Source organism: Lissotriton helveticus, chromosome 5_1, assembly GCF_964261635.1.
Source record: "Lissotriton helveticus chromosome 5_1, aLisHel1.1, whole genome shotgun sequence".
In the NCBI taxonomy this organism is placed as follows: domain Eukaryota; kingdom Metazoa; phylum Chordata; class Amphibia; order Caudata; family Salamandridae; genus Lissotriton; species Lissotriton helveticus.
Window position 1 is genome coordinate 1,011,834,635 of NC_136065.1, and position 18,587 is coordinate 1,011,853,221.

The 18,587-nt window shown below is 48.4% G+C and overlaps 1 protein-coding gene across 1 annotated transcript in view; it reads left to right on the forward strand.

Moving 5' to 3' along the window:
- ADAM12 (ADAM metallopeptidase domain 12) overlaps positions 1 to 18,587 on the forward strand; it is a 1,594,455-nt gene that overhangs the window by 888,531 nt on the left and 687,337 nt on the right. The window contains exon 9 of the mRNA XM_078640467.1: positions 8,506 to 8,654. Within this exon, the coding sequence (XP_078496593.1) occupies positions 8,506 to 8,654 (149 nt within the window). The remainder of the gene's footprint in view (positions 1 to 8,505; positions 8,655 to 18,587) is intronic.

Here is an 18,587-nt window from a genome sequence, read left to right on the forward strand (position 1 = left end):
TTCAGAGTGGAGCTTCAGAGTGGAGCTTCAGAGTGGAGCTTCAGAGTGGAGCTTCAGAGTGGAGCTTCAGAGTGCAGAGTGGAGCATCAGAGTGGAGCTTCAGAGTGGAGCTTCAGAGTGGAGCTTCAGAGTGGAGCTTCAGAGTGGAGCTTCAGAGTGGAGCTTCAGAGTGGAGCTTCAGAGTGGAGCTTCAGAGTGGAGCTTCAGAGTGGAGCTTCAGAGTGGAGCTTCAGAGTGCAGAGTGGAGCTTCAGAGTGCAGAGTGGAGCTTCAGAGTGCAGAGTGGAGCTTCAGAGTGCAGAGTGGAGCTTCAGAGTGCAGAGTGGAGCTTCAGAGTGCAGAGTGGAGCTTCAGAGTGGAGCTTCAGAGTGGAGCTTCAGAGTGGAGATTCAGAGTGGAGCTTCAGAGTGGAGCTTCAGAGTGGAGCTTCAGAGTGCAGAGTGGAGCTTCAGAGTGCAGAGTGGAGCTTCAGAGTGCAGAGTGGAGCTTCAGAGTGCAGAGTGGAGCTTCAGAGTGCAGAGTGGAGCTTCAGAGTGCAGAGTGGAGCTTCAGAGTGCAGAGTGGAGCTTCAGAGTGCAGAGTGGAGCTTCAGAGTGGAGCTTCAGAGTGGAGCTTCAGAGTGGAGCTTCAGAGTGGAGCTTCAGAGTGGAGCTTCAGAGTGGAGCTTCAGAGTGGAGCTTCAGAGTGCAGAGTGGAGCTTCAGAGTGCAGAGTGGAGCTTCAGAGTGGAGCTTCAGAGTGGAGCTTCAGAGTGGAGCTTCAGAGTGGAGCTTCAGAGTGGAGCTTCAGAGTGCAGAGTGGAGCTTCAGAGTGGAGCTTCAGAGTGGAGCTTCAGAGTGGAGCTTCAGAGTGCAGAGTGGAGCTTCAGAGTGGAGCTTCAGAGTGCAGAGTGGAGCTTCAGAGTGGAGCTTCAGAGTGCAGAGTGGAGCTTCAGAGTGGAGCTTCAGAGTGCAGAGTGGAGCTTCAGAGTGGAGCTTCAGAGTGCAGAGTGGAGCTTCAGAGTGGAGCTTCAGAGTGCAGAGTGGAGCTTCAGAGTGGAGCTTCAGAGTGGAGCTTCAGAGTGGAGCTTCAGAGTGGAGCTTCAGAGTGGAGCTTCAGAGTGGAGCTTCAGAGTGGAGCTTCAGAGTGCAGAGTGGAGCATCAGAGTGGAGCTTCAGAGTGGAGCTTCAGAGTGGAGCTTCAGAGTGGAGCTTCAGAGTGGAGCTTCAGAGTGGAGCTTCAGAGTGGAGCTTCAGAGTGGAGCTTCAGAGTGGAGCTTCAGAGTGGAGCTTCAGAGTGGAGCTTCAGAGTGGAGCTTCAGAGTGCAGCTTCAGAGTGCAGAGTGGAGCTTCAGAGTTCAGAGTGGAGCTTCAGAGTGGAGCTTCAGAGTGGAGCTTCAGAGTGCAGAGTGGAGCTTCAGAGTGCAGATTCAGAGTGGAGCTTCAGAGTGCAGAGTGGAGCTTCAGAGTGGAGCTTCAGAGTGCAGAGTGGAGCTTCAGAGTGGAGCTTCAGAGTGCAGAGTGGAGCTTCAGAGTGGAGCTTCAGAGTGGAGCTTCAGAGTGGAGCTTCAGAGTGGAGCTTCAGAGTGGAGCTTCAGAGTGGAGCTGCAGAGTGGAGCTGCAGAGTGGAGCTGCAGAGTGCAGAGTGGAGCTTCAGAGTGCAGAGTGGAGCTTCAGAGTGCAGAGTGGAGCTTCAGAGTGGAGCTTCAGAGTGGAGCTTCAGAGTGGAGCTTCAGAGTGGAGCTTCAGAGTGGAGCTTCAGAGTGGAGCTTCAGAGTGGAGCTTCAGAGTGGAGCTTCAGAGTGGAGCTTCAGAGTGCAGAGTGGAGCTTCAGAGTGGAGCTTCAGAGTGCAGAGTGGAGCTTCAGAGTGGAGCTTCAGAGTGCAGAGTGGAGCTTCAGAGTGGAGCTTCAGAGTGCAGAGTGGAGCTTCAGAGTGGAGCTTCAGAGTGGAGCTTCAGAGTGGAGCTTCAGAGTGGAGCTTCAGAGTGCAGCTTCAGAGTGCAGAGTGGAGCTTCAGAGTTCAGAGTGGAGCTTCAGAGTGGAGCTTCAGAGTGGAGCTTCAGAGTGGAGCTTCAGAGTGGAGCTTCAGAGTGGAGCTTCAGAGTGGAGCTTCAGAGTGGAGCTTCAGAGTGGAGCTTCAGAGTGGAGCTTCAGAGTGGAGCTTCAGAGTGCAGAGTGGAGCTTCAGAGTGGAGCTTCAGAGTGCAGAGTGGAGCTTCAGAGTGGAGCTTCAGAGTGGAGCTTCAGAGTGGAGCTTCAGAGTGGAGCTTCAGAGTGGAGCTTCAGAGTGGAGCTTCAGAGTGGAGCTTCAGAGTGGAGCTTCAGAGTGGAGCTTCAGAGTGGAGCTTCAGAGTGCAGAGTGGAGCTTCAGAGTGCAGAGTGGAGCTTCAGAGTGCAGAGTGGAGCTTCAGAGTGGAGCTTCAGAGTGGAGCTTCAGAGTGGAGCTTCAGAGTGGAGCTTCAGAGTGGAGCTTCAGAGTGGAGCTTCAGAGTGCAGAGTGGAGCATCAGAGTGGAGCATCAGAGTGGAGCTTCAGAGTGGAGCTTCAGAGTGGAGCTTCAGAGTGGAGCTTCAGAGTGGAGCTTCAGAGTGGAGCTTCAGAGTGGAGCTTCAGAGTGGAGCTTCAGAGTGGAGCTTCAGAGTGGAGTGCAGAGTGCAGCTTCAGAGTGGAGCTTCAGAGTGGAGCTTCAGAGTGGAGCTTCAGAGTGGAGCTTCAGAGTGGAGCTTCAGAGTGGAGCTTCAGAGTGGAGCTTCAGAGTGGAGCTTCAGAGTGGAGCTTCAGAGTGCAGAGTGGAGCTTCAGAGTGCAGAGTGGAGCTTCAGAGTGCAGAGTGGAGCTTCAGAGTGCAGAGTGGAGCTTCAGAGTGCAGAGTGGAGCTTCAGAGTGCAGAGTGGAGCTTCAGAGTGGAGCTTCAGAGTGGAGCTTCAGAGTGGAGCTTCAGAGTGGAGCTTCAGAGTGGAGCTTCAGAGTGGAGCTTCAGAGTGGAGCTTCAGAGTGCAGAGTGGAGCTTCAGAGTGCAGAGTGGAGCTTCAGAGTGCAGAGTGGAGCTTCAGAGTGGAGCTTCAGAGTGGAGCTTCAGAGTGGAGCTTCAGAGTGGAGCTTCAGAGTGGAGCTTCAGAGTGGAGCTTCAGAGTGGAGCTTCAGAGTGCAGAGTGGAGCTTCAGAGTGCAGAGTGGAGCTTCAGAGTGGAGCTTCAGAGTGGAGCTTCAGAGTGGAGCTTCAGAGTGGAGCTTCAGAGTGCAGAGTGGAGCTTCAGAGTGGAGCTTCAGAGTGCAGAGTGGAGCTTCAGAGTGGAGCTTCAGAGTGGAGCTTCAGAGTGGAGCTTCAGAGTGGAGCTTCAGAGTGGAGCTTCAGAGTGGAGCTTCAGAGTGCAGAGTGGAGCTTCAGAGTGCAGATTCAGAGTGGAGCTTCAGAGTGCAGAGTGGAGCTTCAGAGTGCAGAGTGGAGCTTCAGAGTGGAGCTTCAGAGTGGAGCATCAGAGTGGAGCATCAGAGTGGAGCTTCAGAGTGGAGCTTCAGAGTGGAGCTTCAGAGTGGAGCTTCAGAGTGGAGCTTCAGAGTGGAGCTTCAGAGTGGAGCTTCAGAGTGGAGCTTCAGAGTGGAGCTTCAGAGTGGAGCTTCAGAGTGCAGAGTGGAGCTTCAGAGTGCAGAGTGGAGCTTCAGAGTGGAGCTTCAGAGTGGAGCTTCAGAGTGGAGCTTCAGAGTGGAGCTTCAGAGTGGAGCTTCAGAGTGCAGAGTGGAGCTTCAGAGTGGAGCTTCAGAGTGGAGCTTCAGAGTGGAGCTTCAGAGTGCAGAGTGGAGCTTCAGAGTGGAGCTTCAGAGTGGAGCTTCAGAGTGCAGAGTGGAGCTTCAGAGTGGAGCTTCAGAGTGCAGAGTGGAGCTTCAGAGTGGAGCTTCAGAGTGGAGCTTCAGAGTGCAGAGTGGAGCTTCAGAGTGCAGATTCAGAGTGGAGCTTCAGAGTGCAGAGTGGAGCTTCAGAGTGGAGCTTCAGAGTGCAGAGTGGAGCTTCAGAGTGGAGCTTCAGAGTGCAGAGTGGAGCTTCAGAGTGGAGCTTCAGAGTGCAGAGTGGAGCTTCAGAGTGGAGCTTCAGAGTGGAGCTTCAGAGTGGAGCTTCAGAGTGGAGCTTCAGAGTGGAGCTTCAGAGTGGAGCTTCAGAGTGGAGCTTCAGAGTGGAGCTTCAGAGTGGAGCTTCAGAGTGCAGAGTGGAGCTTCAGAGTGGAGCTTCAGAGTGCAGAGTGGAGCTTCAGAGTGGAGCTTCAGAGTGCAGAGTGGAGCTTCAGAGTGGAGCTTCAGAGTGGAGCTTCAGAGTGGAGCTTCAGAGTGGAGCTTCAGAGTGGAGCTTCAGAGTGGAGCTTCAGAGTGGAGCTTCAGAGTGGAGCTGCAGAGTGGAGCTGCAGAGTGGAGCTTCAGAGTGGAGCTTCAGAGTGCAGAGTGGAGCTTCAGAGTGCAGAGTGGAGCTTCAGAGTGGAGCTTCAGAGTGGAGCTTCAGAGTGGAGCTTCAGAGTGGAGCTTCAGAGTGGAGCTTCAGAGTGGAGCTTCAGAGTGGAGCTTCAGAGTGGAGCTTCAGAGTGGAGCTTCAGAGTGCAGAGTGGAGCTTCAGAGTGGAGCTTCAGAGTGCAGAGTGGAGCTTCAGAGTGGAGCTTCAGAGTGCAGAGTGGAGCTTCAGAGTGGAGCTTCAGAGTGCAGAGTGGAGCTTCAGAGTGGAGCTTCAGAGTGCAGAGTGGAGCTTCAGAGTGGAGCTTCAGAGTGGAGCTTCAGAGTGGAGCTTCAGAGTGGAGCTTCAGAGTGGAGCTTCAGAGTGGAGCTTCAGAGTGGAGCTTCAGAGTGGAGCTTCAGAGTGCAGAGTGGAGCTTCAGAGTGGAGCTTCAGAGTGCAGAGTGGAGCTTCAGAGTGGAGCTTCAGAGTGCAGAGTGGAGCTTCAGAGTGGAGCTTCAGAGTGCAGAGTGGAGCTTCAGAGTGGAGCTTCAGAGTGCAGAGTGGAGCTTCAGAGTGGAGCTTCAGAGTGGAGCTTCAGAGTGGAGCTTCAGAGTGGAGCTTCAGAGTGGAGCTTCAGAGTGGAGCTTCAGAGTGGAGCTTCAGAGTGGAGCTTCAGAGTGGAGCTTCAGAGTGGAGCTTCAGAGTGGAGCTTCAGAGTGGAGCTTCAGAGTGGAGCTTCAGAGTGGAGCTTCAGAGTGCAGAGTGGAGCTTCAGAGTGCAGAGTGGAGCTTCAGAGTTCAGAGTGGAGCTTCAGAGTGGAGCTTCAGAGTGGAGCTTCAGAGTGGAGCTTCAGAGTGGAGCTTCAGAGTGGAGCTTCAGAGTGCAGAGTGGAGCTTCAGAGTGGAGCTTCAGAGTGCAGAGTGGAGCTTCAGAGTGGAGCTTCAGAGTGCAGAGTGGAGCTTCAGAGTGGAGCTTCAGAGTGCAGAGTGGAGCTTCAGAGTGGAGCTTCAGAGTGCAGAGTGGAGCTTCAGAGTGGAGCTTCAGAGTGCAGAGTGGAGCTTCAGAGTGGAGCTTCAGAGTGGAGCTTCAGAGTGGAGCTTCAGAGTGGAGCTTCAGAGTGGAGCTTCAGAGTGGAGCTTCAGAGTGGAGCTTCAGAGTGGAGCTTCAGAGTGCAGAGTGGAGCTTCAGAGTGCAGAGTGGAGCTTCAGAGTTCAGAGTGGAGCTTCAGAGTGGAGCTTCAGAGTGGAGCTTCAGAGTGGAGCTTCAGAGTGGAGCTTCAGAGTGGAGCTTCAGAGTGGAGCTTCAGAGTGCAGAGTGGAGCTTCAGAGTGGAGCTTCAGAGTGCAGAGTGGAGCTTCAGAGTGGAGCTTCAGAGTGCAGAGTGGAGCTTCAGAGTGGAGCTTCAGAGTGGAGCTTCAGAGTGGAGCTTCAGAGTGGAGCTTCAGTGTGGAGCTTCAGAGTGGAGCTTCAGAGTGGAGCTTCAGAGTGGAGCTTCAGAGTGCAGAGTGGAGCATCAGAGTGGAGCATCAGAGTGGAGCTTCAGAGTGGAGCTTCAGAGTGGAGCTTCAGAGTGGAGCTTCAGAGTGGAGCTTCAGAGTGGAGCTTCAGAGTGGAGCTTCAGAGTGGAGCTTCAGAGTGGAGCTTCAGAGTGGAGCTTCAGAGTGGAGCTTCAGAGTGGAGCTTCAGAGTGCAGAGTGGAGCTTCAGAGTGCAGAGTGGAGCTTCAGAGTGCAGAGTGGAGCTTCAGAGTGCAGAGTGGAGCTTCAGAGTGCAGAGTGGAGCTTCAGAGTGCAGAGTGGAGCTTCAGAGTGGAGCTTCAGAGTGGAGCTTCAGAGTGGAGCTTCAGAGTGGAGCTTCAGAGTGGAGCTTCAGAGTGGAGCTTCAGAGTGGAGCTTCAGAGTGGAGCTTCAGAGTGGAGCTTCAGAGTGGAGCTTCAGAGTGCAGAGTGGAGCTTCAGAGTGCAGAGTGGAGCTTCAGAGTGCAGAGTGGAGCTTCAGAGTGCAGAGTGGAGCTTCAGAGTGGAGCTTCAGAGTGGAGCTTCAGAGTGGAGCTTCAGAGTGGAGCTTCAGAGTGGAGCTTCAGAGTGGAGCTTCAGAGTGGAGCTTCAGAGTGGAGCTTCAGAGTGGAGCTTCAGAGTGCAGAGTGGAGCTTCAGAGTGGAGCTTCAGAGTGGAGCTTCAGAGTGGAGCTTCAGAGTGGAGCTTCAGAGTGGAGCTTCAGAGTGGAGCTTCAGAGTGGAGCTTCAGAGTGGAGCTTCAGAGTGGAGCTTCAGAGTGCAGAGTGGAGCTTCAGAGTGCAGAGTGGAGCTTCAGAGTGGAGCTTCAGAGTGCAGAGTGGAGCTTCAGAGTGGAGCTTCAGAGTGCAGAGTGGAGCTTCAGAGTGGAGCTTCAGAGTGGAGCTTCAGAGTGGAGCTTCAGAGTGGAGCTTCAGAGTGGAGCTTCAGAGTGGAGCTTCAGAGTGGAGCTTCAGAGTGGAGCTTCAGAGTGGAGCTTCAGAGTGCAGAGTGGAGCTTCAGAGTGGAGCTTCAGAGTGGAGCTTCAGAGTGGAGCTTCAGAGTGGAGCTTCAGAGTGCAGAGTGGAGCTTCAGAGTGGAGCTTCAGAGTGCAGAGTGGAGCTTCAGAGTGCAGAGTGGAGCTTCAGAGTGGAGCTTCAGAGTGGAGCTTCAGAGTGGAGCTTCAGAGTGGAGCTTCAGAGTGGAGCTTCAGAGTGGAGCTTCAGAGTGGAGCTTCAGAGTGGAGTTTCAGAGTGGAGCTTCAGAGTGCAGAGTGGAGCTTCAGAGTGGAGCTTCAGAGTGGAGCTTCAGAGTGGAGCTTCAGAGTGGAGCTTCAGAGTGGAGCTTCAGAGTGGAGCTTCAGAGTGCAGAGTGGAGCTTCAGAGTGGAGCTTCAGAGTGGAGCTTCAGAGTGCAGAGTGGAGCTTCAGAGTGGAGCTTCAGAGTGCAGAGTGGAGCTTCAGAGTGGAGCTTCAGAGTGCAGAGTGGAGCTTCAGAGTGGAGCTTCAGAGTGGAGCTTCAGAGTGCAGAGTGGAGCTTCAGAGTGCAGATTCAGAGTGGAGCTTCAGAGTGCAGAGTGGAGCTTCAGAGTGCAGAGTGGAGCTTCAGAGTGGAGCTTTAGAGTGCAGAGTGGAGCTTCAGAGTGGAGCTTTAGAGTGCAGAGTGGAGCTTCAGAGTGGAGCTTTAGAGTGCAGAGTGGAGCTTCAGAGTGGAGCTTTAGAGTGCAGAGTGGAGCTTCAGAGTGGAGCTTCAGATTCAGAGTGGAGCTTCAGAGTGCAGAGTGGAGCTTCAGAGTGCAGAGTGGAGCTTCAGAGTGCAGATTCAGAGTGGAGCTTCAGAGTGCAGAGTGGAGCTTCAGAGTGGAGCTTCAGAGTGCAGAGTGGAGCTTCAGAGTGGAGCTTCAGAGTGGAGCTTCAGAGTGGAGCTTCAGAGTGGAGCTTCAGAGTGGAGCTTCAGAGTGGAGCTTCAGAGTGGAGCTTCAGAGTGGAGCTTCAGAGTGGAGCTTCAGAGTGGAGCTTCAGAGTGGAGCTTCAGAGTGCAGAGTGGAGCTTCAGAGTGCAGCTTCAGAGTGCAGAGTGGAGCTTCAGAGTGCAGAGTGGAGCTTCAGAGTGCAGAGTGGAGCTTCAGAGTGCAGAGTGGAGCTTCAGAGTGCAGAGTGGAGCTTCAGAGTGCAGAGTGGAGCTTCAGAGTGGAGCTTCAGAGTGTCAAGAGCAATGCCAATAGCTCTAACTTTAACAAAGGCAAAACCATTGCATTGTAAATGCTTGTTTTAATCTTTCAAGCCTTGAACCAGACAAGGGCACGTCACACAATCCGCTGAACTTAGCAAGTGCTGAACTTGTAGCCACTGGGTAAGACGTCACCGCTATCACACACCTAATTAGATGTTTCCAGCATGGACATGAGTCACGTGCATGCCAGGGAGCTCATTACACCTGGTAGCACAGACACATGGCAGGCCTCCTGCATTTTCCTCAGGTGATTTGCACCTTAATGAGTAGCGCTCGACTGCACCCGGCGGTAAAATATGTGCTAAATGTCAAAAGTCCCACGATGCAGATAACAAGCGCAGCTGCTCTTGCAACTTGAGGAATAGGGTAATTAAGCCTTGATTTCTTTCATTGAAGGATCATTCGGACAACCCTCTCGGTGCAGCAGTGACTCTGGCCCACGAGCTGGGCCACAACTTTGGGATGAACCACGACACGCTGGAGAGAAGGTGCCACTGCAAAACATCTGCTGACAAAGGGGGCTGCATCATGACTCCGTCCTCCACGTAAGTGGCGCAGTGTACTGGTAACAAAATGAATATAAATGTACTCTCTCTATGAGTAAATAATGACACTTTATATTTCTGCAGCACCAGCATGCTTACATTTTTACATTGGTCATTTCCCTAAAGCAGGGTTCTCCAAACCGGTCCTGGAGGGCCGGATCCATGCCAGATTTTTTGCATATCCCCCTAAAGCGTGGCAAATTTGTTACATCTGTGGTAAAATACACTTGTTCATTCACAAAGTGAAGTGAAAAACCTTAATGCGTTTGTTTGGGTTGAAAATGCATCTTCACGCACACATTCAACCTTTGCTGTCCCTGGTCACTTTGGATGTGAGGGGCATATATACAAGAGTTGACAAACCCGGACCTCAGTATGTTGAAGATTATGACATACCATCAGGTGGTGTTCCAAGCTACTGTCTGTGAGCAACTAACAACAATTTTGTAATGTCAGTGACACCTGGCGGCATAGACTACCAGCTTTAAAATTGTATCTTCAGATTGTTTAGTCAGGTTCCAACTCATCAAGGTGAGCAACATGTTTGTAACAACATTTACCCATTTACGTTACCCCATTCCATCATAGTAGGTTCAATACCTTTACAAAGTAAGTGCGGGCAAAAGTTAAAAATGAACAATCTATCAAGAGAGGGAAGTAGAAGCAGTCTGGGATTCCAAAGAATCAAAAAGGAGTGGAGCCCTAAGGCCTCGAGGGATCTTGATAAGAAATATGTAGGACCCTCAACAGCCATTTTCAGCCTTTGACATGTCTTTGGCCATTGGTGTAGTCATGGTTGATAGCATCATCATTGGGTCTTGTTGGCCTACACCAGGAGGCGATCCAATTAAATAGTTGTGAACTAGGTTGTAAAAAAGTGAAATAAAATGACCTCTTTATCATAGAACTAGCAGCCCGTCCCGACGTTGTTCGGGTATGAAATAGAATGTGTGTAATGTGTGTATTTGGCAAGGGCAATTTATTTTAAAATCTCGCGGTAGACAACATTTTTTGTTTCATTAGGATCGGGATGGAGAAGGCCCAGCAGCATCCCTGGTTGGTGTTAGCAGGCGCTTGTAATTGGTGTAGTGATCCGCTGCCTGAGCCCGGCCACAGCCCTGGTTGATGTTAGCAGGCGCGTGTAATGTTGTTGAATGAGAGAGTTATCAGCCCCGGGTAAATCTGTTTAATGAGAGAGTTGAGTGACAACGAGTAGGAGAGGCTGCAGTAATTGTCCCCGCAGACACGCTCATTTGCGTGTTCCCCCGGTTGAGGCCCAGATGCAGGCCTGTTTGATGTTAGCAGGCGCATGTTCCCCCGCTTGAGGCCCAGCGTCAGCCCTGGTTGATGTTATCAGGCGTGTGTAATTAGTGTACTGATCCGCTGCCTGAGCCCAGCTAGAGCCCTGGTAGCAGGCGCGTGTAATTTCGTTGAATGAGAGAGTTCAGTAACAGCGCGCAGGAGAGGCTGCAGTAACGTTACTTACCACGCCTCCAGCTGAACGCGTTTGTCACGCCCCCAGCACACGGCCACAGCAGACGATTGTCTGACTAATGTACAACCCACATGGCATGAAGGGTGGAACGTAGCACACGCCCCCAGCGTGCACCTTGATACGGCGCAATTGCGTTCACTTGGCATGAAGGCCGGACATACGCCCCCCGGTTTCTCACGCCCCCAGCGTGCCCCTTGATGCTGCGCAGCAACATAATTGGTGCTTGTATGTACGACTCACAAGGGGATGAAGGGCAGACACACGCCCCCAGCGTTTGTCATGCCCCCAGCATTTGTCACGCCCCCAGCACACGCCCACAGCCCACGATATGATGGCCGTACCACACGCCCCCAGCGTTAGTCACGCCCCCAGCCCACGCCCACAGCACAACGGAAGTAAAAAGATGAGGTGGTCCGAGTAGAATATATATTTTACAATTATCATATACTGGTATATAATGTAATCTTCCACACCACAATAGTCTTTAGATACATATATTCTGCACAATAAGAATATAGTATGCAATATTCAAAGGAATTGTGTTTATTCCATATCAATGCAGTACTTATGCTTTTTACTGCATACCATTATTTGTAAATCATCTCCATATCATTTATGTAATTCGTACATTCATTACACAATAGTTGCTCTCAGTGAGGATAAGAAAAGGGGAGTGAAAGGTAGGCGTGGGACGTGGTAAAGGTGGTGTCACAGTATATCATCACATGAAAATAATAACGCCTTTACAATTAAGGTACTAGCAATGTTCCCAAAGTACATCACACATAGGTTAGAAAAAATTATTCATTTGTTCCTATGGCGTGTAGGGTTTGGCGTAGGTCTACGTTTCGACACCGAGAAAAATGGAAGGGTTATTCTTCCCTCATGTTGGGGTCTTCATCAGGACAAGAGGGAGAGCCTAGAAAAAGGACATTGCCTGTTATAATAAACTCACGTGGTGGGATTGCGTATACCATGTAGGCCAAGCAACACGTTACCTACATTGATATGGGACCCCCTCTGAGGTTACTTTAATGGTCAGGGAAAGAGGGGAAACAATATTACATAACAGCGCAAACTTCCCTCACGACCTACTAACTTCTATAAATCACAACATTTCTACTTTTAATAACAACACGTTACCTACATGATGTGAGGCGGACGGCATGTCTGGCGTCACGTCTTGGGCTGAAATTTGCTCCTATTAGTTTCAAAATCTGCAATACAATGTAAAAGCAGATGGGGGAGGAGTAGGACCAGGAAAGCTGCTCTCTTCATAGGTCATTATAGAAAAACCAATGTCAATAGACTTACTTTAATCCAGCGTCTTAAGTGTGGTACATGAGGTCTTCAGGTGGTGTACTTCAACATGTGCTGCATATCGTTCTGTGAGGATCATGAAGCAGACATATTGAATCAGTTTCTGTTCTGTACCAGGAAACAGGTACACTACGGAAATTAGAGTAGCACAACGCAGACACGCCCACAAGGAACTACTTTGCTGGCACGGTTCTTTTACCTTTTAAATGTATATGGTGGCCATCTGCATAGCCTATGTCCTTCTGCTGCAACTGCCCTTTCCAACGCTGTATTGGGTGTTGTGATTGGTCCTGTGGTTACTGAGATTACCCGCCTCAAAAGTTTGGGCTCTCTCTTTATAATATTAGTATGGATTAGATTTATTCAAAACAATGATAAGGGTGGACGTGAAAAATAGGACCTGTAATGTGTCCTTCACATCACTTACAAAAGGTCAGCCGGCATGCTCCCTTGCTGGGTCAATGGCTTTGGTCAGGACAAGGAAAAGGATAATCCCCCTTGTGTTTTTTATATATTACTCACGTCTGGTGGGACACTATCCCCTAGACATGGTTATGCGACCGGTCGTATTCGTCTGACAAGGGAGATTGTATTTGCTCTCAGCTATGAATAAAGAGAGAAGTTCGTGTGGTATATCTGGTTTAGGTTGAATGGGCTTTCTACTAAAACAGATTATATTTTAAAACAGCACAGAAATATGAGGAATAATAGTCACATATAGATAGTCACTCTTAGTAGAAAGTCCATTGAATCTAACTAAGTGCAATTAGCACACCGAAAGAATGCAACCATCATTAAGGGCACAAAACAAACATGAGATTTCACACATTTATAGGACGAAAACCAGACATATTACACAATGTCTGGTAATGTGTGCGAACTAACGTGGAGCGTTGAGAAATCTCGCTGCGAGGTGGTCTGAAGTAAGATTTTCCTCGCTCCTGCTCGCCAACTTAACGTTGGTGAGCGAGTAGAAAACTGCCGAGCGGAGCACTTGTAACTCTACGTGCTGCACAGAGTGGGAAAAACTCTGCAATCTCCACGAACGAAGTGGAATTTTACGCCCAGGCCAAGGAATCTTTGTATCCAGCACGTGTATCTGCGTAAATCATTCAATTGTTGATCATAATGACAGGAAGGAGCACAAGTATTCACCAAGCATGAAGTAAAACTCATGTAGCTCAGAGACATGACTTATGTGGCAGCCACCTTACTGCTGCAAAGAATGGGAGATACACACTAGTATATGACACTTCAGCATGGGATCATGATAGGTTTTTTCGTAAAAAAGGGGGAAATATCCTGTTGTAGCTAGTGATTGTATAGGATATATCTTGTTGAGTAAAGGTGAAATGTAATCTTTTTGACATGTATATTTGAACATTTGCTGAAAAAAATTATAGTGGATTGAATTATTGAGTATTTCATCACAACCCGTGGAATTTAAATGTATTGCTTGGCATAGTAACTTGTTTACCACACTTGCATTTTGTGTGGTGAAGGGTGGATAGTGGACTGGTCACAGAGTAAATCCACACAGCAGAATATTTTCTCAAAGAATAATTATTTACCCACAAAAGTAGTTCTTATGCATTACACGGAAGCCTAATTTAATTGGGATGGAATGGAAGGAATATTTTTTTAATTATATTGCAACAATTGACAAAGAGAACAAATTCACGTACGAAAGGAAGAACATATTGTGTTTTATTCTTTTGGTCCAGAGGGCTTGAGAGTGTATAATAAACCACCTACGGGACAGGGGAGTAGCTTCAGGGGTGTGTTTGGGGTGTTACACTACCCTAATAATGTATTAATTAGTAAATCGTTGGGTAGAGGACCTTTCAGTTGGGTATGGTAAGGTGTCTGTTGGATTTCACAGGGGATTTTTAAATACACAGACAAAACCACACACACTCTTCTGATTTGAAAATGTGTATTTTGCAAAATACTGTGTTTTAAGTACTCCTCACAATTCTCACTTCATTGGCCCTTAAGCCAGTCTCATGCGCGGCTTCTCATATAATAGTTAACTTGATGTGCCGGCTTGATTGTCGGGAATCTGGAGCTCACACCCCCCAAGTCTTACTGACCAAGCAATGCCCCTGGTTAGGAGAGCAGTTAAAGAGATGACGATGTTTTTGAGGATTTGGATCCTTTTATTTTGAACCAAATGTTTGTATTTGCTTCACTAGATACAAGTTTTTTTTCAAAGAAATTGTGAAGAACACGAAAGTATTGATGGTTATATTAAACCATGAGGAAACTTGCTGTTGAATGTAAATTTGGTGCCCTACAGGAATTGGTTGGTTAGAGACCAGGCTGTGATGTTTGCTAGAGATGTTAGTATGCAGGAGAGGCTCTAGATGGATGGAGATTCAGAGTTGACAAGCATTTTGGAAATTGCGTGTAAAACGGAGTTATCTGGGAAATGTGCAAATGCTATTTATTCTAAATCAGAATGTTTTAAAAAAGAATGTAACCTTTGCTACTTGCCAGCTGGCCTCCATCTAGAAGGGCTTAGTTGATCTTACTGATGTGACTACAATAGAAGTCAAGGATTCAACCCTTAACATAGAAAACATATTCCCTGAGCTGTAAAAGACAGGGTTCAATACAGAGAAGAGATCAAAAACTCATTAAGGTGAAACAAAAACCTTGGAGCTTTTATCTGCACAGATGGCAGTCCTTGTGTTTCAAAAAATGTATTGACAGCTACTATACAGTGTGGAATTGCTGGAAAGAAAAGCTTTATGTTTAAGATGGACAGATAACAAAAGCATTAACTGGGGCGACTGGGACAGTTCTAAATATAACATAAATGTTTTGCTGACATTATGATACACACAACAATATGAACAGTCCAGCCATGTCCAGGTAACGCCATAGCTGACTGCTTAACAGTTGGCAATTTGGGAGACTCAAGCTTCCCTTTGTATAATTCGTTTACAGACACAGATGTGAATTAGTGTCTCATGATCTGATGTTCATACCTTGGCGGGGAGGGGGTGGGCGGGGGTTCAGGGGTTGGTTGGGAGGGCTCCTTTGATGTAGCCGCTCCTCTACCCTGTGCTTTGCCCAGGCAGCAGTATGTCTCAGCAGGAGCTACTCCCACGCAGATAGCCCCACAACACAGGCCATGGAAGTTACTTGTGGATCACACCCAAATCTCAGCCTCACCGATATAGTCTTAACATATCGCCTTCCTGCAAAGGCCCCCAGTTCTACTCTTTATAATTCCCTTATCAGCCCCATCTCCTTACTGAGATGTGACACAACCCCACTGACCAGTGGCCTTTCCAGTATCAAAGAGCCCTTTTGAAGTGCACCGGAGAGCCAGGTTCTCCCTTCCTCCAGGGTATGTCCCTCCCAGCTCTCAGGAGCAAAGCAACCCACAAATCTGTATGGGGGAAGGGGGAGCTCCTGCACTTCCACAGTCTTTTTCAAGTCCCTGGGTCTCTAAAATGGAACCCACAAGCCTCCATGTATTGCACAACTCACATATACACATACATCACAGCGCCAATGTGCACTTCAAAGCACTACTGTGGAAAATTAGTGCGTTTTGGTGAACATTATCTGCGCCATCTTGCCTCTTCCCCTGATGCCACACTTTTGTTGCGCGCGTCCGCCATTTTAAGATGCCCCGATCAGAACCAACCCTTTTGCATGCCGCTGGCCCCTGACATAGCCCTTTGCCTTCGCTAAGCCTGCCCGCTGACCACCCCCCCTGCTTGCACCTGCCTGGAGTCATAAACCCCTCTTCGGCGCTGCTCTGCCCCCGGCCCTCATCCTGTTCCCAGCGCGACACCTCCCTGCTTTCCTTTCATGATCTCCGGCCCTTAGATGCAAACCCCCTTTTTCCCCGTGTGCCCGTTTTTTCCTCCCCGTTCCCAAGCCGACACCCAGCTCTGCCGATACCACCCTCGCCCCTCCCCGTACAATAGAAAGCTTCCCCCATCAAAGAAATCCCCGGGTTGATCAAAGCCCCCGCCCCATGAGATCCAATCAGACTCCCCTCATCCCGTGAATCGGCGGATTATCCAGCTGCGCGATGCTCACCACCTGTTGTGATTAGGGTGGGGATTTCAACTGTAAATGTGTGTGGGAACGGGCCCCAAAGGGGGATTCCGGGTATGTCTTTCCGTATATCAAAGCTTTGTCACATATTTGTAAACTGCAATAAAAACCATAAAACACTGTATATAAGGGGCCAGGCCTCAAATGTACGTTAGAGCACCTCTGAACGATACCTTCTGTCCGTTTCGTTGTGTTCTCCTCCGGAGAGAATAAAAACCTTGTTTCCTGCTTTCCAGTCTCCAGCGCCTGCCCCTTCATTGATTTAAATAACTAGAGGGTCACAGAGGCAATACCGCCGGGCAAATATCGATTGTCCCCGACCCGATTGAAATTGTTTTTACAATTGGCGTCCCAAGCGTGGGGCCCATCAGCGACTCGTGGATCCAGTGGGAGAGGTCCCGACGACAGAGTGAACGACTGCAACGATCGGGAGAGCTCTTGCCCAATAGACCCTCGTCTGGCAGCCGATCATCCGAACTTCACTAGTTCCGAACAGACCTCTCTCGAGTGATCTACGGTCCTGACTGGGAACCATCAGGAGTGCCGTGAGAAATACGAGAAAAAGAGGACGGTGTTAATATGATGTAGGTCCACGGTGAGTTAAGCACACAACAGTGGAACTGTACATGAGTAGGCCGCACTACAGTGATACAGGTAAAAAAAGACTTATTTACTCAACTGATTATAATTACAAAAACATACTATGCTGCCTTCAGTGCACTTGTGCTATTTAACTATTTGAATAGGTCAGCATCCCTTCACCACTGTGAGGTTACCACCCATCCTGGGCTAACAAGACAGCAATGCATCAGACTAGCCAAGGTTATGGTGCAAATGCATGATTTATGCTCGCCGATTACCAACAATCTTCACTAGGGATCCAGATATTGTTGCATTTGGTGCACTAAAGGCAGGGATTAATGTCTGTTACCATTTCTGTCTCAACACAAAGCTTCAAGAACATGTTTTTTTTAACATATTTTGAGAGAAAAACATCCCAAAATAGTCACCCCATCAATGACTGAAATTAATATAATATTAATTCATAAAACCAGCAGGCCTAAAGATATGTGCACCACCTAAAGACCAGTAGCCCTTTTGAATTCTCATGGCAGGTTCTGTGCTAAGATCATAGCTAACATGTTGTCTCTACATTTGCCCTTTTTGATTAAGCCAAACCAGTCAGCGTTTATTACCAACAGACAAGCATCTGATAGCAGTACTACCATTTAAAAACCAACAAACACAAAATACCAAATTGACCAACTAACAAACAATACTGTCATTTGATGCTGAAAAAGCATTCAATAAGAGCAATCAGAACTTCTTCAGTCAAATACTATACGCTGCAGAACTAGGTTTGAATATGATACTCCTTAACAAGGTTAACTCTAAAACTCTCAGTGTAAACATTTAATTTACTGGAGGGAAAATAGAGACAATTCATCTTTCTAGGGTGACAAGACAGGGATGCCCCCTTCTCCCACTTATTTTCGCAATGATTAGGTAAGATGCAAACATAAAAGGGATGCCATTTGAAGATGACCAACATGAGATTCACTTATTCACTGATGATATCCTGCTAACAGTAAATGGTCCTGGGGACTCCATTTAAGCAGCCCTGCGCATTATACAAGAGTGCCATGCAGTATCAAGAATTAAAGTAAACCTGGAAAAATCTGAAATACCAGTGGTTGGTTCGGGATCTAATGACAAGTACTCAAATCTTTAATATTTCACAATTCTAGTGGACTAAGAAGAAAAGGTATTATATCCCATAGCTTTAAGAAAACATAACTCTGAGAACTACCTATGACTATTCACAACCACTAAAAAAATTATCTACGACGCTGGCAGCCCATGTTTATATCATGGCTGTGCAGCATTTAATATGGATGTATTACCTGGATTATTGTACTTATTGAATGCTCTCCCAGTGATGATACCCAGAAGAGATTTGAGATGTCTTTAGACTGCAGTAGACACATTTACTTAGGCAGCCAAGAAACCAAGGGTAGTCAAACCTGTCCTAATGGTAGGAAAGGAAGTGGGTTGTTTAGGTTTGCCCCACATAACTATAAATTAGCAGCTCAAATCTGCATATTATTTGAATGGTCACTGTATGAAACAGAGAAACATTAGGACCACATAGAGAAAGCAGGGAGCACCGTGGGATGTAGCATGAATTCCCAAAAAGGATACACCCCCATTAGGCTACGTATACGATAGCAATAGCCTATGCTCAACTTTAGAAGCATGTGATAAAGTTGCAAAAATCAGATCATCACATTCTTCCAATATCCCTTTACTCTCATCTTTTTAAATCTTTAATTTCTGCCTGTGGAGTCTTGGGTGGAGGGGGTGAACGATGCCCAGGAATTTATTTCATGTAGGTGAAAGTCAATATTTTAATTCTTCTAAAAAAACATTTCACATAGGTGTATTAGAACATATGCACTACTTTCAATTGTGACTTTGGGACTTGGCATTACATTATTATTATTATTATTATTATTTATTTTTGTAGAGCGCGTAGTCACCCTGAGGTATCCCAGCGCTAGGAACCCTACCTCTTCAGTTCAGCGGGCCGAGGGCAAGCAAAAAGGGGGGGGGACAGAAGATCAGTGTTAAGAGTAAGCATGAATCATTGGGGAAAAAGATGAGTCTTGAGCCGCTTCCTGAAGCGAAGGTATTGTGGTTCGAGTCGCAGGTCGCGGGGGAGCGAGTTCCAAAGGCGTGCAGTTTGTACTGAGAAACGTCTTCCACCCGAGCGGGCTTTCTTGAATCTGGAGGTGGTGATGAAATTTTCTGTGTCCGAACGGAGGGATCTTGTGGATTTATAGGGTGTGATGAGTTTACTGAGAACAGGGGGGCCTTGATTTTGTAGTAGTTTGTGGGCTAGGCACAAGGCCTTGAATTTGACCCGCTCCCTTATGGGAAGCCAGTGGAGGAGTTTTAGAGCAGGTTTAGCGGAAGTTCTGGCAGGGGTATTTGTGATGATCCGGGCCGCGGTATTCTGGATTCTCTGAAGCTTGTTA